Below are 22,742 nucleotides of genomic sequence, written 5' to 3' on the forward strand. Positions count from 1 at the left end.
AAGACACTTTCTGTTGGGGGATTATGAGCCCCTGGGTGCTATTCACTGGCCTAATGAGGTAACTGGGAGGCTGTAAATGGGAGGAACAGGAAGCATGGGGAGCTGAAAGGGTGAGCCTGGGCTGAGGAGTGAAGGTGGCATGGAAGCCTCCTCTTGCTATAACCCCGCACTGAAATCCTCACAGCGTGTAAGGAAAGAATAAATACACCCCTGGTGAAAGGGTAAGGGCCGGGCATGTATTTGCGACTGAGTCGACACAAACTGGCCTGGAGGTACGGTACACTGGGCAGCGACGGAGGCGCCCATTGACAGGAGGATGAATAGTCTCACAAATCCTCCCACCTCCAGGTTCTGACATTCCCATGTACAGGCCCTTGTGTCGCTGGTGGGTAACTGGAGTGTCACAGATATATAGCTCAGCCCAGTGGCCCATCAAGGATAGTGTTTTACCTCAAATGGCAACAAATAGTGAACATTTCTGAGGAAGACAAAACAGCATCTCCCAAACACACACTAGTTATCTAGGACAAGGTTCCCTGGCATCCTAGGCAGCTCTATGTCTGCTCGAGGAGGAGTTGTTTAAGCCTGGTGGGTACTACAATTCCCAGCAACCACTGGTGCAACTGTCAATTAAGTTTATTTAAACAGGGGTTTCAAAAGGTCTGTCCTGTCCCCAAAGAGTGTTTGGAAAAAATTACTAAAATCTGGCCCTATGGGAATCTCCCATTGGTTTTCAGCCGGAGGGAGGAAGGCAGGTATCTCTGTGTCTTTCAACATAGCAAGACATTTGGATAAAATCAATGGCCAAGATTTTTTTCAATGGATGCCTAAAGTTAGTGTCCTAAATCCATGTTTTAATTACCTGATTAAAAGCCCTGATTTTCAAAAGTGCCAAGACCCCAGCAGCACTACTGACAGTATATGGCTGAGGCTACACTATTCAGTCAACAGAAATTTCCCATCATTGCAATACCAACAATTTAGCTCCTCAGTTCTAGTGTAAATTAACTGCATGTCATTTAATCACCCTACTATCTAAAGTGCCAGAACAGGTCTACATGGCACGTGGGGCAGGGACAGTCTTTGTTTGGTTTTTGTACGGCACCTAACAAAATAGGATCCTGAGCCATGACTGGGAGTGCCAGTCTCTACAGTAATATAAATACGTACATATTTAAACTGCCAGTGGCCTGTCTTAACTAGCATTCCACTGTTGGTACCACATTGGAGCTGCACCAACAGGAGAGCAATGGTGGGAAATTTTAAGACATTTCTAGTGGAGGCTAGGGGCAACATTTTCAGAAGCACCTAAGCCCTTTGGAAGCTTTCAATGAGCAGAGTGGCCAAGTCTTGCATAAGCTTGAGACAAATCATAACAAACAGCACACTTTCATTCTTTAGGGTGAAATAATCCAGGTAACTCTCACCCCACAAAACAAGATTCCTTACATTCTTTCCATATTTTTTATCATATGTAGAAAGTAAATCAGTGCAATTAATTTCTGCAATCTACTTGTGAAGTTAGGGCCCCATTTACATTCATTTTCTCTTCAGTGTGTCCATTCATCATACAACTCTTGCAAGTAATTGAAGTCGGTTCTGATTCGGGGGATGGTTCCCAGTTCTGCAGCCCCTTCACAACACACCATTTGGTTGGTGAATTAGATTGGCACTTGCACCCACAAAGTCTTTGTGATCGTGCACTGCACTTCTGTCCTGATGGCTGCAGGTTAATTGGGGGATACAATGCTACATACATCTAGCTGCCATATTAGCCCATCCTAAAGGGCTGGCTATTAAGGTAGGAAACAAAGCTTTGATTCCATCAAAAGTGGGGAAAATATGGCCTTAAAGCATCAGTGTTTCAGGGAGGGAAAGAACTTTGCTCAAATTATCAGACCAGTGAAACTGAGAGGAGAATGTAGCTCCCAGTCTGCAAAGCAGGGGATGTCAGACAAAAAAAGTCTTTAAAATGCTAGTTTCTTAACATTGTTTGATTGCTGAGTGTGTATGTACTGAATGTCTTAGTTTCTGTATCTACTGCTTTGCTTAAATTCAGTTGCATTGATGCAGGCTGGATCATCATTGTTTCCTATCAGGAGCCATCTTGTTTCATACGTCAGACTTCTTGGTTAGATACATTTTCTTCTGCTCTTTCATCTGTAGAAATCAGGGGAAAACTCTTGTGAGAACACCCTAGACTCAATTTCCTCTTTACAAAAGAAATGCCTGAAGCCAGGTTAGCGGCAGCTGGGTGACGGCGAGCTTGCTCCTGCTCTTTCTCACATTAGTGTAAAAAAGAATCTATGACAGTCAGTGACATTACACCAGTGTACAATGGGTGTCAATTAGATCAGAACCCGGCCCAGTGTGTATCTGTTTGGATTCAGTACAGGCAAAGCACAGACTGTGGTGGTGCCAGCTTCCCCTGAATGGCCCTGCCAAGGTACCTCAGCTCTGACCTAGTGGAACTGCCTCTAGGGCCGAGGGGATCCTGTCACCGTGGTTCCATAGGGGCTGGTGTATGGTACAAAGGCTTTGCCAATTTGCCAATAGCTGCACTGGCAAAGCCCCCGAAGGAGACACAGCATGTTCCGACAAGAGGCATTCTCTACCGCTATAGTTCATAGATTCCTACATTCCAGGGCCAGAAGGGACCATTTTGACCTCCTGTGTGACACAGGGCCATTAAACCTGCCCAGAATAATTCCTTTTGAACTACAGCATATCTTTAAAAAAAAATCCAACAGTGATTTGAAAACAGCCATTGATGGAGAATCCACCATGGTCCTTCTTGCAATGGTTAGTTACCTTCACTGTTAAAAACTTACATCGTATTTCAGTCTGAATAGTTCAACCATCTCTCCTAACAACACAAACCAACCAGGCAAAAATGCCCCTTTACCACAATAAACTGCAGCTACATAGCCATTTTTCCTGAATAGGTATGATTATTTTTTTTCACACCCAACCAACATAGCTATGCTGACCAAACTTTACAGGGCAGACCTGGCCCCTGTCTGTAGCCTGTCTGTTCACACTGCCAGTGATGAGGTGCAATGGGAGAGCTGGGTGGGTTGCCAGAACGGGAAGCGAACAGGACATTGCAGATAAATATAGAGGGTCAGAGGCTGAGTTTTGGTAGGTTTAATATGCGTGGGTAGAGCTGTGTGGTGGTTCGAAGGAGTGGTTCAGTTGAGGGTGGCAGCACTGAAATAGGAGGTTCGGGGTCCATCAGCTGAGCTGTATGGTGTCCCAGGACTGGCAGGGGGTACTTTAGATCAGGAGTTAGATACTTTTCATAGGTGTGTGTACTCCCGGAACATATTTGCTTGGATTGCTGCAGGTCAGAACTGAGGTGTGTTTTGGCAGAGCTGCAGGAGAGAAGCACATATAGCCAGTCCATGCAACGCAAGACATTGTGTTCTTATCAGCTTTTCATTATGAAGGGCACTAAAATGTAACAAAGCAATCAAATCACAGAGATATTGGGCTAAATTCAACCCTGACACAACGCCAGTAATTTCAGCTGAACTACACACCAGATGAACTTGACCCATGATTGGATACAATATGAACAATGGAAAGGCTTACATTGTCTCAAAACTGGAAGGAGGTTCCTTAATATGTCTGCAAAATTCCCTCTGGCCATTGCTAGGAAAATGAAGGGGAAAAGGGATTTGCATTAGAAAATGTATGAAACCATTACATGATTTAATTTCAGGAACTATACTGCATCATTGAAAACAGATTTTAGCAGTGCTGCTTTCACTGTGTTGACCAAGACAATGAATGAGAGGCAACACCCCATTATGAATGCAGACACAGGAAAGGACTACATTTTGATTTTGACTGGGGTCAGTCACGTGTTTCCGTGCAGCCCTCTGCATGGTTCCCTGATCTCTTGTATACCAGGGGCAGTGCTGTCTTGCGTGTATTTGAAGTTCTTTCTCTGGGCTGGATTTGGCAGTGCTACCCAAAGCTTTATTTTAAATGCCATCTGAAATTTAGCAAGAGATTAATCCTTTGCCTGGCTTGAGACTAATGGCAAAGCGAAAAATTTTCAAATATGCCTATGTTACTTAGGAGCCCTGGTCCCACTGACTTAAGTGGAACTCAAAAAACATGTCCTGGGGACACTTTTAAACAATATTTCTCGGTTAATATAGGGGCTGGTCTTTACTGGGGGTAGAATTGGACCATTGGGGCTGGGAGTTACACCTCTCCAACATCATTATTTTGCATGGTAGGACACAATCTATGGATATGACTGAAAAGTACAGGGTACTTTAGTGCAGGAAAAAGATACCCTTGATTGCCTGGAGGACAAGCAGGGACACTCTACTCTCCTACTGTCTCCAATATAATTTCTCATGCTCTTTAGGGGGTGCAAGGTAAGGTCCGTTGCGTGTTACAGGTTTGCATTTGTTCATTTGTATGGAATCAGTCTCCACCAAGGATCATGCAAACTTCCCATTTCGTTCTTGGGTGTAGCGTTAAGTGTTAGGTTTCAGTCATGAAGAAGTATGGGCTGGAATGGACTCTACCTGGTTTGTAGCATGGAGGGGTTCAAGTGCCCACAAATACTGGCTAAATCAAGCCAGTAAGTTCAAGAGGAGAGTAAGGATGTGTCTACACTGCAAAAAGAGTTGTGTTCCTAACTCAGATTAAAATAGCAGTGAAGATGTAGCAACTCTACTTTTAATTTGGGATAGCAGCTAGAGTGCAGGCCGAAAGGGATATGTCTACACCGCAGCTGGGCGCAAGCCTCCTAACCTGGGTAGGCAGACTTGTGCTCGTAATAGCAGTGTGGACATTGTGGCTCAGACTCTCAAGCCCACCTGACACCTGGGTTTGAGCTCGGGTGGTTAGCCTGATTCTTGCTGGAGCTACAACCTCCACATCACTATTTTCAGCATGATAGCTTGAGCCCACCTAGTGTGAGTCTGTCTACCCAGGCTGGAAGGCTCACATCCAGCAGCCATGTAGACATACCCCAGGAGTTGAATTTGAGCTGCTCATCCAAGTTGCCATGTTTTCACTGGTATTTTAACCTGAACAAAGAGCTTTTCTTTCGCAGTGTAGACATATCCTTAAGCAGCAGCATTCCTGCCTCTTCTAAATTCATGGCATTGGTTTGCACTAGACATTTTAATCTCAAATAATTTTGTTACCAATTAACTTGTGGTAGCTAACACATTTACAAAGGCTGGCATGGACACTACCCATGTTTGTTCCAGGCTGCCACCTTTAAGAGTGGATTAGCTGAGTTTGTGGTATTAGCAGGGCTGGCACTAGAATTTTTGCCACCCTAAGCAAAAAAATCTTTGGCTGCCCCCGCTTTTTTTTCATGCCCCCCTTCCTGCTCCCTCAGCTCCGCCCCTTCCCAACCCCTTCCCCAAATCCCCGGCCCCGCCTCCTCCCCCGGGCTTGCCGCATTTCCCCCCCTCATTACTTCCTGCGGCTCCCCCACCCGCAACCCTCTGCCCTAGCTCACCTCCGCTCCGCCTGCTCCCCTGAACATGCCGCCGCTCCGCTTCTCCCCCCTCCCTCTCAGGCGAGGGAGCGGCAGCGGGTTCAGGGGAGCAGGCGGAGCGGAGGTAAGTGCGGGTGTGGGGGGGGGAGAACCGGAAGTAAAGGAGTGGGGTAAAGGAACCGCTCCCTGCCCCAGCTCGCCTCCGCTCCACCACCGCCGCCTCCCCCGAGCGCACCGCCGCTCCACTTCTCCTCCCTCCCAGGCTTGCAACGTGAAACAGCTGTTTCGCACGCGGCAAGCCTGGGAGGGAGGGAGGAAGGGGGGAGAAGCAAAGCGGTGGGGGCGCGCTCAGGAGAGCAGGCAGAGGCGGAGCAGAGGCAAGCTGAGGTGGCGGGGGCACATTTCTAGGGGCGGCATGGCCGGCGCCGGAATGCCGCCCCAAGCACCTGCTTGTTTTGCTGGTGCCTAGAGCCGGCCCTGGGTACTAGCTCCTAGCAAATGACTTTTTGAAACTCAGCAAGCGCAGATCGGACAGGCTTCGCCCTTAATGTGTGTTGTCAGACTGTACCTCGCTGGCGGTACTTGTAGTATAGAACAGCTGCAAAAGAGCAGAGAACCAGAAAGAGGAGCACTAGAATGGTGGCAACATGCTCTTTCATGGTCTTCGGAATTTCCGGATCTGGAAAAAAACCAGGTGTGTTACTAAGGACTCAAAAACATTACGGTGACAACCAAAGCCGTAGAGTGTTTAAAGCAGTAATTCATAGCGGGATGATCTGTGTGTCATACGGTACATTTGGCAGATGTTGAAGGTAACTTTTGTGATCCTGTTTTCAGCTTACGTGGAGTAAAATTTTCAAAGGTGCCTAAGTGGTTTAGGAGCTGCAGTTGACTTCCCATAAAACTTAGGCAGCTACAGGCTAGATCCACAAAGAGACTTAGGCACCTTGTTACCCAGTGCAATCCACAGCCCTGAGTTAGGCACCCAACTCTGTATGCACTGCTTGAGGAGATTTAGGAGCCTAAGAAAGGGATCTGCAAAAGCCAGCACACAGAGCAAGGAGCTGCCTAAACTAGCCAGTGGGAAATACTTTGGCACCAATCTCCATGTGCGATTCACAGCCATGAACCCTCTCCTGGCATCAGGTGCCTAAGCCCTTTCTTGTACAAAATGCACTGCCCACACTGCTTTGTATTGTAAAAAAATCTAGAATAATCTAGCATGTGAAGCAGATGCATGTGACATATTATTCAAAAATCTCTGCTTTACCTGCAGACAGCTATTCCAGGAACAGTATGTTGGTGGTGCTCAATAATAATGGCATTAGAACTAATACTCTGAGAACTTCCAGTCACCCCTTTCCAGCTGGGGAGCAAGAATTCTGCACAAGACAACTGCTAACATTTCATCATCAGGGGATGATTGATTTGTGGCTGAAACTCAAAGTACTTCTGCTATATCTTATACCTGCGGTTGAAGTAAAATGAAGGTAATCAGCGACTGCTTTGTGGGCACTAAGGCACTTGGTTTTGTTTCTCTTGGTGTCCACATCATACAGCACAGTACAGCAATACTCTGAGGCAGTTAAGATGGGTTTCTCATGGAGAGTGCTGCTAAGGCTGGTTAAGCCACCTTCTGCTTCCTCAGATACCAGGCTTGCACTGCCCGTCAGGTTAGTCCCATGGCCATCGAACCAATGGATCTCCCTTTGTCGATGCCCTATAGGTGACAGGCAGGTGAGCTTTGTTCCGTTCCTAGTGAGATTAGGCTCAGTTTCTGGAGCTGAAAGAAACACAGTGTTGATTATGGCTTGTACAATATCCATTGCTTTTTTCCACAATAGGTGGCTAGCGGTCCGAATTAACAGCTAACCTATGGGTCAAATTCAGCCTTGGCATGTGTGGGTAACTCCACTGAAGTTCAGTTGAGGATGAATTGGCCCTAGAACTGTGTAACGACAGTTCTGGCTGGATTTCTGTGGGGATGGAGCTAAAGGATCTGGTGCTAGGGTGGGTCACAACTGCACCTTATACCATACGTGTGAGTACAGCTGGGGAAAAAAGGGAAAGTGACAATAAAAGAAAAGTGGATTGAGGTGTCACTAAAGATTCTGGAGACGGCAGGGAGTTTATAAACAAATATGGTTTCTGCCAGGGTGGTTTGTGTGTCCGTTTACACCTGATTGATTTCTCTAAACGTTTTATATTGCGGGTGAACCTCTAATGCGGAGGGCTTGACAGCCGTGACTTCAGTCACACACAGTGCAGCCATGTGCTCTACAGGCTTCCCTCACCCAGCAATTCAACTGCCCGCGGTCCTTTTCTCAGCCCCCTGTGTCTGGTCCAGTGCTGACCTGTGTGACTCCTGCTATTCTAACCATGGCTGTCACAACCCCAACTTTCCTACAGCACAGACAATTGCTGCCACTTGGGAAATTTTAGATCCTGGCCCACCTCATTCTGCTCCCTTATTCCACGGGCCCCATCCTCAGGTGCGAGGGGCTTGCTGATCAATACGGTAGGTGCCCTTTGAAGGCCATTGCAGGAAACCTCAGTCAACCCTAGCTCCATGCTAGTCTTGGTTAACAAACTCTTACTTTATTGACTGCAGGTAAACCCAGGAATTAACTCATTTAGTGTGGATCTAAAGGTGCCCTCTTTCCCCTCTCACTTACCAGAAAGTCTCATTACAGATCCCAGGTCAGACTTCCTCCACAGCTCTACCAATGCATCACAACCCTCTCTGGCAACATTTATCTATTCCTGATGGCCACGGGACTAACCTGACGGGCAGTGCAAGCCTGGTATCTGAGGAAGCAGAAGGTGTCTTAACCAGCCTTACCAGCACTTTCCATGAGAAACCCAACTTAGCTGCCTCAGAGTATTGCTGTACTTTGCTGTATGATGTGCACACCAAGAGAAACAAAACCAGACTCACAATCTGGTCCCCCATTTCCTAAGGGCTCAAGGGAGAGGGAAGAGAGGGTGCATAATCTATGCCAGGCCTCTACCTGGCAAAGGATACTTCCGCTTGCACACAGGAGGCAGCTGCATGGGGTGATATGTTTGGGGGAAGGGCAGAACCAAGCTTCCCTGCAACTGTTGTGGCTGCTCTCCCACCCTGCACTGGTACCCATGACATGGGCAACAGGCACAAGGGAACGGTGTCCCTTAACCCTGGGTGGCTATACAGTAAAGGCCACAATCTGGCCCTAAACAAGCTAATATAATACAAATGACTGGAACAGGGAGAAGAACACAGTCCAATTCCGTGTCTCTACTGAGCTAGAACCTTGACACTCGGTGAGCTCACTCATGGATTGCTGAGTACAAGAACAATAAACGCTGAGCTTTCACCTGTCCATCACAGGTCACCAAACAGTCTCCATTCTTTTATGGTATTTCAACCATTTAAGACAATGGGGCTGTGCAGGGCCTAACTCAGTGTTTGAAATGTTTTATTTATTCTGAAAACCTCTTTATTTTATCTCCAAAACCTCTAGTGCTGGTAATCGTCCTCTGAAAACTAATCCATGGTGGAACTGAATTTATTTATTAAAATGCTCAAAAAAGTAACTGAAATCTGCAGTAGCTTTATTATAGTGTCCATGATCCCCTCTGTGCTGTGAGTTTACCTGTAATCTCAAGGGTTGCACATCCATCGCGTTCCCCAGCGTCAGAATAAAGATGCCATTTATAACCTCCTTCATCAGTTGCTTTTACTTCCTGTATGTGCACTTCAGAAACATTGTGTTGTAGCACCAACCGAATTCTTCCCTCTTCACTGGAATCCTTTCCTGCCCACGTGTTTATAACGCTTTCTAAGCATGAGTTCTGTTTATTACAATTTTCACAGTGCTTAACGACCACATGTGTAATCTTCTTGTTGCTAATGCATGAAATTGTTGCCGTTTTGTTATATTCTGTCTTGACATCACTGCAGATGAAGGTTGCAAGTTCTGAGGGAGGCGGGGGAAAAAAGAACACAAATAAATTATTACTCAAACAGAAATCATTAAGTGTAAAACAAGTGTTTGATTGCTAAAATATAGAATAGGTTTAAGTGGAGAAAACTTGTATCTGTTCGAGACCATTTGGCCATATTCTGTCCCAAGTTACACCTGTTCTACTTACATAAGCAAATATGCGCAACTGAGCACAGAATTTTAATTTGGGTTTAACTAATCTCTAGTGTAATTCCACTGATGTCTGCGGAATTACCCCTGGGGTGAATGTGCCCTAACATGACAGACAACTGATGGCCAGCATTTAAATCTACTTTATCCAAAGAGCAGTTCCAGTGGATGGAGTAGCACTGTTAGCATATTAGAACATCTTAATCTCAGTCTTAGTCTGGAATGTGGGGGCTCGGTAGACAGGGGTTCTCCCAGGAGAGCCAAAGTGGAGGTTCCTTATTGGCTGAGCCAGTGGGAGCAGTGACCAGCCTGTCTGAGTTTACAGGAGACAAACGGGATATAACGATTGCCCTAAAACGGATCTGCTGACTGATTCCAAACCATGCTGGTTGTGGTGGGAGTGGAGCTGGAGGGAAGAGGTGATTCTGTGGTTTGCAGTATCCCCTTAGACTATCAGTACTGTAATGTCTCTTCTTGCCAAGCTGCTAGTTCCTCTCCACGGAAGGCTCTAACGTCAGTTCTTTCGTAGCCTAACTTGGTTTCCTCCTTGCCCTCGCCCCAGCTCATTGGGTTGCTGGTTTTAATTGTTAACAGTTCAGCTTTCTCCTTGGAGCATAAATAAAATATTATTGTGTGATGAGAGGCAAACACAGTAAAATGAGGTGACTTACGGCCGTGGGAGGCACTTGAGAAAACGGACAGGAACAGGAGGCATGCAGCTGTTTTCTGGAGGGAGCCCATCAGGCGTGTGTCTCAGATGTCTGAGATCCTGAGGTGAAAGATGCTGTAGACGTCCAGCGTTTTGGTATTATTCTATCAGAGCAGAAGAGGTGACATCAATTTCCTGGGTATAAACTTAATTTACAGCCTTGAGAATTCCCATCCCCTTCTCATCCTGTTTAATCTCCTTTCCACCAGCAACAAAACGACCCCTCATCACAGGCCTTTTGCCGAAAGAAGAACCCATTGTACATCAAATGTACATTGTAAAGCAAATGCCTTTGGATGATGCCTGTGCAGTATAGGGAGGCAGCACGATCTAGTCAAGGAAGTGGTTGGCTGTGGGGACACTTAGGTTCTGTTGCTGATTCTGACACTGTGTGACCCTGGCTTAGACTGTCCCTGACCCTTGTGACCACTCCCAGAGCCCACCCTAGCCTAATGGCTTGGGCACAGAAGAATGCAAGCAAGAGTATGAACATGGTGATTTTCAAAAGTGTACATCTCAGCAAAACTTGAATGGAATTTCATGGTGTGGGGTAGGGAAGGCCGTCTCCAGTCTGAGGGGTTTCCCTCTCCCCACATATCAAAGGCCTACTGCAAACAAGGGAGGCATGGGAGCATCTCAAAAAAACAGTCGCAAGAGTCATTTATATCAGAAAGCGTTAGGCATCCTAAATGTAGGGATTGCTACCAACCCTATCGTGCTATGTGATTTACTCTTTGTATGGGGTGGTGGTGATGGGGGATGTTTAGATGAAACCCAACGAACCAACATCCCATCCCTTCTGAATGGACATTCACTGCCCTATCACACTGTTTCCCCTAGTGCCCTTGGCCTTCTTCTGATACTGTACAATGTGCTGCATGTCAGTTAGCTACCTAGCTGCTACCCTCTTCCGCCCCCAAGATGGCTGCACTTCATTGGTATTGTGTGTACACCTAAAAAGAAAAGGAGTAGTACTTGTGGCATCCGATGAAGTGAGCTGTAGCTCACGAAAGCTTATGCTCAAATAAATTGGTTAGTCTCTAAGATGCCACAAGTCCTCCTTTTCTTTTTGTGAATACAGACTAACACGGCTGCTACTCTGAAACCTATTCTTACAAGGTTATTATCACTGAACAAAGTTAAAAAAATATTTTTCTCTCTAATTTCAGTGTATTTATTTTGTACATACTCAATTTCACCGTTTCCCCTAAACAGTCAATTGGCCATGATCGTGTAAAAAATTAAGCAGATGCTGAACTTCACTGAGCTCAGTTAAGGAATTATTCATAAAGATCCTTACAAGAATCAACCAGGGAACAGAAATGTCCTTATAACGTCTTTAAAGGAATTTAAGCAAACTTTTCTGGACGTACTATTTCAAAGGTGGGCTAACAGAAGCTAGTCTAATTCGAGTCAAATTTAAAAAAAATCAAGTTGGCTGATGTCACACCCCAATGAACAGTGCCATTAAATCCAATGGAAATCAACAATTCTTTGTGTGTGAAATCTTACCGCCTGGGCACAGTCCACTTTTTCTTTTTCAATTCTACACTACCCATCTGTCTTTTTCTTACTCACAGGTTTGCCAGAATGATTAGCCTACATGTCTGGAGTGGCCTCTTAGTTTGGCCTGAAAAAAAGCCATAATTTTTGAGGCATTCAAAGGTGTCTGGAAATTATGGTCCATTTCAGTTTACATGTACCAGATTTACAAGAATGAAAAAAATCGCAGAGACTGTCTATGTCAAGTTTTGTTGCAAGGAAATTATCACCGCTCTGATAGAAACACCCTGAACAGGGAAGCTTACAGCAAAAACACCAACTAATAATTAATCAGAGAATCCAGCCTAGAGCCAGGAGAGAGGAGTAAAGAGGTGTGATCCTAGGACCTGTTCCTGCAAACCCTTAAACACAGGACTTGCAACTTTACTCATTGACTTCAATAGGACTACTCCCATAAGTGAGGTTGCTTATGTGCTTAAGTGTTTTTGCAGGATACTGGGCCTTGAGATGAGTTGTCTCCTTCATGACCTATGTACGTACTTCTTGTTGTTTATCTTGGGCCCTTGTGTAATCTTTATCTTTGTTTTCATTCTGTCACTGTACAACTACCCTCATTGCAGGCTGTGTTTTTTCTGCTACTCTCCAGCACTGTACTGGAGAATTTGTACCTTGGATCTGCCTCTTTCTTACCCTTGGCTACTTCTTGCTCTTATTTCTAATTCTGCATAGGTCTGTACATTGTCCATTCTTTCCTGCATGGCTCAAACCCTTCGGGATAGATTCTTATCTCTGGGAACACTTTCAGTGTCCTCCCTATCACATTGATGAAAATCACGGATTTGAATGTAGTGCTCAGGAAAGACTAAGTCCGACTTAGCATATGAAGCTGATGCTGGGCAAACTTCTCCCACAGGCTTAATTAATGCACCTCAATCCCATCTTGCAACATCAACTTATTCTGCCGCTAAACCTGCACACAGCTTTGCCAGCGCACCTCAGCCCTGGCTTGCAGCAAGGCTGTTGTTCCATTCCTAGGCCCACACGCAGCTCTGCCAAAGCATCTCAACACTGATCTGCAGCACCAGCTTTTTTGCCTACAGACCTTCAATGTACCAATGTACCTTCATTCTGGCTGAAACCAGAGGCAAAGGGCATCCTGCAAAAATGAACTAATGAAAAATTGTACATGGATTTTCAGAGACCAACGTTTACCAATTTTTCCCAGCTCTGACGTTGATCTGTGAGCCGTATACCACCCTGTACGGACATTGTGGCCTGTTCTGTATATTTTGTGTGGATTTCACAAAATGTGTATGAAATATTTGGACAGTTCTACAAGGGTTTCACGTGGGGCGTTTTATGCAGACCAGTAGAATCAGGCACGCACTTAACTAAACTTTTCATTAATGCCCAGATCTACTTGTCCTTGAAATAGATAGCTCGATAAAAATGAGGAGGAGGGAACCAGGAATATGAATTAATGAGTCCTGTAGCAGCACTAAAGGGGCCATCACCAGAACAGCACAATGGGGGAGTGACATGTCACACTCAGCCCCCAGTGTTTGCACCTATGCCTTGAAGTGATGGCTACCTGTAGTGGCCCTCATTTTCCGACCAGCCCTTATGGTAACATGTTGTGAAATACCAGATACCTACAAATAAAACAATCAGACTGTGATATAAATCAGAGCAGTCAGCTAGAATTGCCAATAGCTGTTTGGGGAGATCATTTCACTAGACTGAACTTTCTGCTTCATCAGTATCAGTGAAGTGTGATGTTTAACTTTGCCTTTAGCCTTATCAGCTGTGCCTGTGTTCTTCAAGTTGTTTCTGTTCCCAGCTGCAGAACTTAGCCACTCTTACAACTCTGTCCTGGGATGAGCACCTTCCGCAGGGTCCTTAACTCCCGTTGACGTCAATGAGAGTTGGGGCTGCTCAGGACTAGGCCCTTCATAGCTAGGGCCTCATTTCCCAGCTTTACCCCGGTGCAAGCTTGGAGGAACTCTGTAAAGTCAATGGAGGTAACACCTGTGTCTAACTGATGAAGGGGAAGGGAAGATTAGGGCCCCATAATTTATTTCATGGCACTTTACTCTCCAAGGGAAACTGAAAATTTATCATTCGCCAGCCCAGGCCCCACAGCTCTGAGCTGCACTCCAGACTCCTCTGACCACTGGCAGAGGTTTGGGAACAAGGCTGAGCTTCCAGCTGTTTTTCACTGTCTAAGAAGCAGTTTGCACATCTCTACTCAACTGGCCTGATTCTGTGAGATCAGGGCTGAGCATTGCCGGCTGACAGGGACACCAATGGCAGTTGGGGGTGGGAAGCCGAGAGAGAGAGATGGAACCATAAGTCACCTTTGAATTCTTCACCAAGGTCACAAGGAGGTTTGGCGGAATCCATGGGCGGAATTTGCCCCTGTTGTAAGTGGGTGCAACTTACATCAACTTCAGGGGGCGCGGCACCTGCTTATGCCAGGATGAATTTAGGGCTACAAGCCAACGCTGAAGTCAGTAGTGTCACGTGTAAATCAGTGTAGCTCTGACTTCAATGGCACGATGTCAATTGACACCTGATGAGGAACTGATCCTAGATGTTTAATCGTATCTCAGGAGGCTCTAGAGGTGAAGCTATTCCAGTCAGCAGGACATTAACAAGATGCTCTGTACTTTCGTGTCCATTTGTCAATAAAAATGGATTTTAAAAAAAAAGATAAGCCAGAGTCACTAACATGGGACCTTTTAATGTATGGTAGAGAATTAAAAACTACCATGCAGGGGGCTGGAGAACAGCTTCTACCTGCCTATGGCTGAAAGATGTTAACACAGAGGTAGGTGCATATCATTAAAGAGCATCGATATTAAGGGTGGTTAGTATTGAATGCAAAGTGTTGTAACTTGAATAAAGACACATGTAAGACCCCAGCTACACTGTAAAAAGTCACTGGTTGGTGGTTCCACTACGGTTACTGCCTGACACAGTTAGCAACATGGTTCAGGCATGCAGTGTAGTGAAAGGGAAAAAAACGTGATCCAGGAAACTACAGGCCTATTCGTTTGACCTCAATAGTATGCCTGGTCTTGGAACAAATTTTGAAAGAGAAAGTAGTTAAGGACATAAAGGTAAACAGTAATTGGAATAAAAAACAACATAGTTTTACAAAAGGTGGATCATGCCAGACGAATCTGATCTCCTTCTCTCAGAAGGTAACTGATTTTTTAGACAAAAGAAATGCAGTAGATCTAATCTACCTGGATTTTAGGAAGGCATTTGACACCATTCCACTTGGGAAGTTATTAGTTAAATTGGAGAAGATGGGGATTAATATGAGAACTGAAAGGTGGATAAGGGACTGATAAAAGGAGAGACTACAGTGGGTCATACTGAAAGGTGAACTGTCAGGCTGGAGGGAGGTTACTAGTGGAGTTCCTCAGGGAGTTCCTTAGTACCAGTCTTATTTAACATTTTTATCACCGACCTTGGCACATCCAGAGAGGTATTTCCAATAGAGACATCGAAGTGTTAGTACCGTTATACAAGGCACTTTGAGACCTCACCTAGAATACCGTGTGCAATTCTGGTCTCCCATATTTAAGAAAGATGAATTCAGATGGGAACAGGTGCCAAGAGGGGCTACTAGGATGATCTGAGAAATGGAGAACCTGCCTTATGAGAAGATACTCAAAGAGCTTGGCTTGTTTAGCTTAACCAAAAGAAGGCTGAGGGGAGAGAGGATTGCTCTCTGTAAATTTATCAGAGGGATAAATACCAGGGAGGGAGAGGACTTATTTAAGTTAAGCACCGATGGGGACACAAAAACAAATGGATGTAAACTGGCCATCAACAAGTTTAGACTTGAAATTAGATGAAGGTTTCGAACCATCAGAGGAGTGAAGTTCTGGAGCACCCTCCCAAGGAGAGCAGTGGGCGGAGGGAGAGTGCAAAAATCCTAACTGGCTTCAAGACTGAGCTTGAGAAGTGAATGGAGGGGATGGTATGATGAGGGATGGAGAGGGCTCTGAGTTACTACAGAGAATTCTTTCCCAGGTAGCTGCCGGACATACTCAGGATCTAACTGATCTCCATATTTGGGGTCATGAAGGAATTTTCACCCAGGTTAGATTGGCAAAAACACTGGGGAGTTTTCACCATCCTCTGCAGCATGGGGCACAGGTCACTTGCAGGTTTAAACTAATATAAATGGTGGCTTCTTTGTAACTTAAAGTCTTTAAACCATGATTTGAGGAATTCAGTAACTCAACCAGAGGTTAAGGGTCTATTACAGGAGTGTGTGGGTGGGTGGGGTGAGGTTCTGTGGGCTGCGATGTGCAGGTCAGACTAGAAGATCATGATGGTCCCTTCTGACCTTAAAGTCTATTAGTAAGGTTTCCTCCTGCATGAACTGAATTCCTAAATCCCATGAACCCTTGTTCTTTGCCACAGCATGTTTTGCTTAGCCAAAGCCTATCCTGTTTTGGGTTTTTAATTGACTAAAACCTTGCAGTGTAATAGGACAGATAAGTGAGATATCTCATATTCTGTATGATGTCCTTCGCTGAACCACACACACATTTCTTGTGTTTCCAGATTTGGGCTGGAAAACTAGGGAGGCTTTTTCTGATAAGCCTCACTTCTGGCAAGGCTACCTATACCCTGGGCTAAATTCAGCCCTTGGGTAGCTCCGCTGAAATTAATGTGATGGGTTTGGCCCCCTGTGAACTGCCTTTCGCAGAAGAACAAGAGCAAATATCGAAAATGAGGGGTGGGAAAGGGGGGGAATTAACCAAAGAAGGAAGGGAGTTTGGCAGATAATGAATCAGACTCTCTGGCCCTAACTAGAAAGCTCAGAGCTCAGATAGGAAAGGGTTATGAGTGCATGAATTTTGTTCATCAGCTGCAACCTTTTTGTGTCTCTCGTTTTTCCCTGATTTTGCTTTTGTGTTTTGCATTTCATTTGCTATACACAAGCCCTGTGTTTATTAAGACAGAAATAAATAGATTAACCTAGTGGCCCAGAGATCAGTCTTTTAATACTGGGAATATACAATGTTGATACAACGTTAATCAAGGGTCAACCCTTACTCTGGCAAAGCACCCAGTGAAGGCAGGGGGATTTTTCTTGAGTGAACACTTAGGACTGCACAGTTTGGCTCAGTAAAAATAAAACTAAGGATTCGAAAGTGCTTGCCAAATATTATGCAGATAATTCTCACAGCCCAGTTGTTCTACAGACAGATAAACTGAGGCACAAAGAGGCCATGGGCATTGCTCAGGATCATAAGGTGATTCTATGGCAAAGGGAAGAATATAAAGCAGAGGTGAAATAATGGTTCCTATTGAAATTAATAGCAAAATTCCCATTAGCATCCATGGAACCAGGATTTCAGCTCAGGAGTCCCCAATCTTACACTGCTACTCTGATGACTAAACCTCACTTCCTCCCACCTTAAATCATGGAGGCTTGCTCGAACAAGGCCGGGGAACCAGTTCTAAGTACTGTGAGTGACAAGCAGAGGGCTAAATTCATTCCTGGTGTAACCCTCTTATGTCAGTAGAGTTACATCAGTGACTCATTTGTGTCCATCTGTACAAAGGGGCATGGAGGACAAGATGTCCATTCAATGTGCAGCGGCAGGCTAAAAAGCAAACAGAATGTTGGGAATCATTAATAAAGGGATAGATGATAAGTCAGAAAATATCCTATTGCCTCTATATAAATCCATGGTATGCCCACATCTTGAATACTGCGTGCAGATATGGTTGCCCCATCCCAAAAAAGATATACTGGATTTAGAAAAGGTACAGAAAGGGGCAACAAAAATGATTAGGGATATGGAACAGCTTCCATATGAAGAGAGATTAATAAGACTGGGACTTTTCAGGTTGGAAAAGAGATGACTAAGGGGAGATATGATAGAGGTCTATAAATCATGACAGGTGTGGAGAAAGTAAATAAGGAAGTGTTAATTACGCCTTCTCATAACACAAGAACTAAGGGTCACCAAATGAAATTAGTAGGCAGCAGGTTTAAAACAAACAAAAGGAAGAGCACAGTCAACCTGTGGAACTCCTTGCCAGAGGATGTTGTGAAGGCCAAGGCACTAACAGGGTTCAAAAAAGAACTAGAAAAAGTTAATGGAGGATAAGTCCATCAATGGCTATTAGGCAGGGATAGTGTCCCTAGCCTCTGTTTGCCAGAAGCTGGGAACGGGCGACAGGGGATGGATCACTTGATGATTTCCTGTTCTGTTCATTTCCTCTGGGGAACCTGGCATTGATCACTGTCAGAAGACAGGATACTAGGCTAGATGGATCTTTGCTCTGACCCAGTATGGCCGTTCTTATGTCCTTATGACAAAGGGGAGATGGTGTTTAGGAGGGTGATAGACAATTAACAGGCTCCTGATCCCCCCCCCTACACTAGGTAAATGCATCTGCATTTCACAACCCCCACTGCACATGCACACCAGGTGTTCATCCCATGACCTTTTTGGTGTCTGCTACAACAAATGGATAGGTGATGTGGACCTGGAGATCTCTGCTTTCCTGGGGGTTGACAGAGACCCCAGCAGTTCACCAGTTAAATATGAAGGCTGCTATCAGCCTTTTAAAAGGTAACTTGCTCCAAATTTCAGACCCCCTTCAGTAGTGGCAGAATCAGACTTGCTGAAGAATTCAGGGATTGTTGAATTCCTCACACTCCAGCCTCAGTACCTGCTAGCTGTGAGACTCAATCCATAAACACCGTAGGACAAGTGGAAAACACTAAACAAAATGAAAAGGAGTACTTGTGGCACCTTAGAGACTAACCAATTTATTTGAGCATAAGCTTTCATGAGCTACAGCTCACTTCATCATCCGATGAAGTGAGCTGTAGCTCACGAAAGCTTATGCTCATGAAGTGAGCTGTAGCTCACGAAAGCTTATGCTCAAATAAATTGATTAGTCTCTAAGGTGCCACAAGTACTCCTTTTCTTTTTGCAAATACAGACTAACACGGCTGTTACTCTGAAACTAAACAAAATGTGAGCTATTGACGACAACAAGGAAGTCAAGCCAACAAAAAAAAAACAGCCCCAGAAAAGCCTTCCTTGAATTGCCATGCTGGGTCTGCAGTTTCGTTCTGGCAATCCTAGCTGGATTTATATTCACGTTAAGGGTCATTCCTGCTGAGTTACATCTGAAATGAATTGGGACCCATTAACTCAACTGGGGAAAACACTTTTCCCTGTCAGTCACACTACAAAATAAGCGCTACCACCCTAAAAGAAAACATGCAAGATGACGAGAAAGGACAACACGGCTCTGAGGCAAACAAAAAAGAGAAATCAGCAATTAACTGGGGCATGGGGATTCTGTGGGGAAGCTGTATTAGACTCCGTGGAAAAGAATGCAAAATAAGCTGAATATTTTAAAGCACATTTGCTCAAACCGCTGGATAATACTCAAGAGTTGTTTACTGCTTACAGCTTTTAAAGGGATTTTAAATGAAAAGAGATGAGGCTGTGTGGAAAGTTAATTTCAAGTCAATACATCCCTGCAAACTAAATTGTTACTGGTTTGCTTCCAGCCCTGCTGCAGTCACAACAAATCTCAGTATAAATCCATGCTGTAATGTAACTTTCAGTGCCTTCTACTTATCAAAATCAAGAGTTGCAAGAATTTTAATTGTAAAGTTATGGCAAGCTATTAAAAACCATTCCTTTGCAAAACATCTACAAAATAACCACTTTGGGGAAAGGGGTCATCCCCTCCCCAAAAAAACCCGCTAACAGGATATGACAAATAGCATCAGTGTGATGGGACACTCACCTGAGGATTCACAAAAAGAAAAGGAGTACTTGTGGCACCTTAGAGACTAACCAATTTATTTGAGCATAAGCTTTCGTGAGCTACAGCTCACTTCATCGGATGCATACTGTGGAAAGTGTAGAAGATCTTTTTATACACACAAAGTATGAAAAAATATGAAAAAATACACACAAAGCATGAAAATACTTTTTCATCCTTTGTGTGTATAAAAAGATCTACACTTTCCACAGTATGCATCCGATGAAGTGACCTGTAGCTCACGAAAGCTTATGCTCAAATAAATTGGTTAGTCTCTAAGGTGCCACAAGTACTCCTTTTCTTTTTGCGAATACAGACTAACACAGCTGTTACTCTGTCACCTGAGGATTAAAATTCTGCATGTGTTACAGTGATTCAGGACCTGACTGTCCACTGTTTTGCCCCTTGTATGGTTATTCATACCTGTGCAAAGTGGCTGTCAGATGGGACCATTTTGATAGGGTAACATTTTTTTACCCACTTTGCACAGGTATAAATGGTGCGAAGACAGGAGAGAATCATGCAAAAGTTTTGCTGAGCAGCACTCAAATGCAGAACATTTCTAGCACACCTGTTTCACAGGTTGTGTCTTTGCTGCAAAACAAGGTGGTGTGTTTTTACATGGTTAGCAATCTGAATGTAAACTCCTACTGCAGACTATAATTTTTACCTCCACGTAGTTAGTTGATGTAAATCCCAGGTCAGGGGTGTTTGACCTCAACTAATTACACAGAGGTAAAACTACATTGTGATATCTAACTCGACATGCAAGAGAAACTACAAAACAACGTACAAATATTTTGCAATGAATACATAGCCTTAGTCTCATCTCGTGGCAAGCAAAAGCAATCTTTGTGGGATTAAAACATTTGGGGAAATATTCAAAATTGCAGAGAATTGTTTGCATATCCTAAGCAACATGCATAAAACAGAAGCAACGAGGAACTTCCTTCTACAGGATATGTTCTAAAAGCATGAGTTGCTCAGCTGATGACTTAGATTTTCAATACAAATTCCTAACTGACTGTTTAAACTGGAAACCAGCAAGCTTTGTAATGGAAAAAAACAATCTGGCCGTCACCTGTTCAGAGCCTGAAAAAGAATAACCTAGTACAGTACCTGAAAGCTGACAAGCATCCAGAATAAGTTTTCGATCCCTGACTGCTTTGTTCCCTAGTAAAGTCACTTCCAGCAGCTGGCAATCTTGCAAGAAAAGGACTTCAGCTGTAAACTATAAGCTTTCCCACTCCAATTTATTCTGCAGATGCTTCGGCCCATGGGGTTGTTTTCATAGCCTGGCAGGTGAATAGAAGTGGGAATTTTCCTGCTTCGTGTTTATCCCTGAGCTCATGGTACAAAATGAAATGAAAGCACTGGATTTCCCATCATAACACCAAGGAACTTTCACTTTCATTTTCATTCTTGTAGCCAGCACTTTTACCTTGTTAAATATGAAGTGTTACTATCTTTCAGTGCTGGAGACAGGTAGAGGAATTAGAAATCATTCTACAGGTCAAGAAAAGGTGAGGCTATGCCAGTGGCTATCGAGTTGTGGAAAGGACACAACTGCGGCAAAAAGGAAGAAATGACTGTGTCTTAATTAAGCACATTATCTGTATTTGTAGAGCTGGTTCTTAAATGGGTGCTCGGCTAATGCCATAACTTTATGCAGTGGGGGAATAACAATAGGGTGGACTGGACCTCAGACTAGGACCCCTATTCCTTGGGGCTTCTTTCTAGCTCTGCCACTGATTGGCTGTGTGACTCTGGGTAAGTCTAGTGAACTTCCCTGAGTCTCAGGTTCTCTGTTTGTAAAATGATGCTCACCAGCCACGGCAGGACGATTTGAGATCTACTGATCAGCAGCACTATCTATACAAGTATTGTTATTGTTTCTTTGGAAACAGTGTATGTAGCGTTATTCTGCAATGTCCTCTTGAGGGGGGAAGTGCAGCTCAATGAGTTTGAGCAAGGACTCCTGGGTTCTATTCCTTATTGCCTCACACTCTGTCATGTGGCCTTTGCATGCCTCGGTTTACCCATCTCTAAAATGGTTCACAAAGGCATTGGGAGACTGCGTTCCTTACTCAGGTGGAATGCTCAGGGACCCAAGCAGAATCATCCCCAGTGTTTGTAAAGTGCTTTGAGATCCCTGGAGGAAAAGCTAAGCATTAACTACTACTGACATCAGTGAGCGAGAGGGGCATGTATCAGGTTCTAGAAAGACAAACAACAAACCAGTGTAGGCTCAGGCACAGCAGTCTCTCCGGCAGTGCTTTAGGCTGCCAGCACATGGTGTGAAGCCAAATGTTTCCTGTGGACCTCTGCTGCGTCCCAGACCAAAGACACCTTCCGAGGCAGCATGCAGGGAATGGGAATGCGATGAGGGATTCGTGCAAAGCGTAGACTCAAAACACATGTTACCCTGCTCTCGTGCCTGCTGTTTGCACTGCCACGTTTATGTACAGCAAGAGACCGAGAGAACAAGAAATCCCGGAAAGCCATTTCTGAACTCTAATCAATGTGCCGTGGAGACGGAAGAGTGGCAGCGAGTGGTAGATTTAAGTAATAATGGTGGATTCCATTAGAAAGATTCTGCCATGTTTCAAAGTCCGTTATTGTACTGTCATGTTCTCAGGCAAATGGGCCCAGAGCCTCAAAGGTATTTAGTTGCATAACCTGCACTGATTTCATTGATTTAGGAGCCTAAATACATTGGAGGATCTGGCCCAAGGTTGCTAATTCCTAGCACATAGTACTAGGATTCCCAAGTGGGCCCCTGAGACAGACACTGACTCAACATGGTTGTGTATCCACCAGCAGAAGGCAGAGGATTGAAAAAGAAATCCCAAGCTCAGACTCCAATACATGGGAGTCGCTGCTTGGGAAGTTTGGGGATGAATAAACCTTGCATGGAACAGGGAGGCTGGCGAGTTTGGTCTAGAACAGGAGATGTGGGAGTCCTGGGTTCCACTCCTGACTCTGTGAATCTTTGGCCACACAGGAGCAAGTTCTTATCCTCCTACACAATGCCCAGATAAATAGGTTTTGTCCAGGGGCCTATGCATGGGGTTGAGAGGATGGAATC

At 44.7% G+C, this 22,742-nt stretch overlaps 1 protein-coding gene across 2 annotated transcripts; it reads right to left on the reverse strand.

The window, feature by feature from the left end:
- Positions 1 to 534: 534 nt before the first annotated feature.
- On the reverse strand, positions 535 to 21,032 carry LOC144274648 (uncharacterized). Of its 2 annotated transcripts, XM_077833633.1 has the most exons (7): positions 20,774 to 21,032; positions 10,284 to 10,425; positions 9,112 to 9,435; positions 6,945 to 7,259; positions 6,045 to 6,155; positions 3,595 to 3,654; positions 535 to 2,160 (listed from the first exon to the last, which is right to left on the reverse strand). In XM_077833633.1, exons 2-7 carry the CDS (start codon positions 10,351 to 10,353, stop codon positions 2,120 to 2,122), a joined length of 921 nt encoding a protein of 306 aa, XP_077689759.1. In that variant the 5' UTR covers positions 10,354 to 10,425; positions 20,774 to 21,032; the 3' UTR covers positions 535 to 2,119. The 2 variants fall into 2 exon arrangements, with proteins under 2 accessions (XP_077689759.1, XP_077689760.1); XM_077833634.1 differs by lacking the exon at positions 3,595 to 3,654.
- Positions 21,033 to 22,742: the final 1,710 nt, after the last annotated feature.

This window comes from Eretmochelys imbricata, chromosome 14 (assembly GCF_965152235.1).
Source record: "Eretmochelys imbricata isolate rEreImb1 chromosome 14, rEreImb1.hap1, whole genome shotgun sequence".
Classification (NCBI taxonomy): Eukaryota; Metazoa; Chordata; order Testudines; family Cheloniidae; genus Eretmochelys; species Eretmochelys imbricata.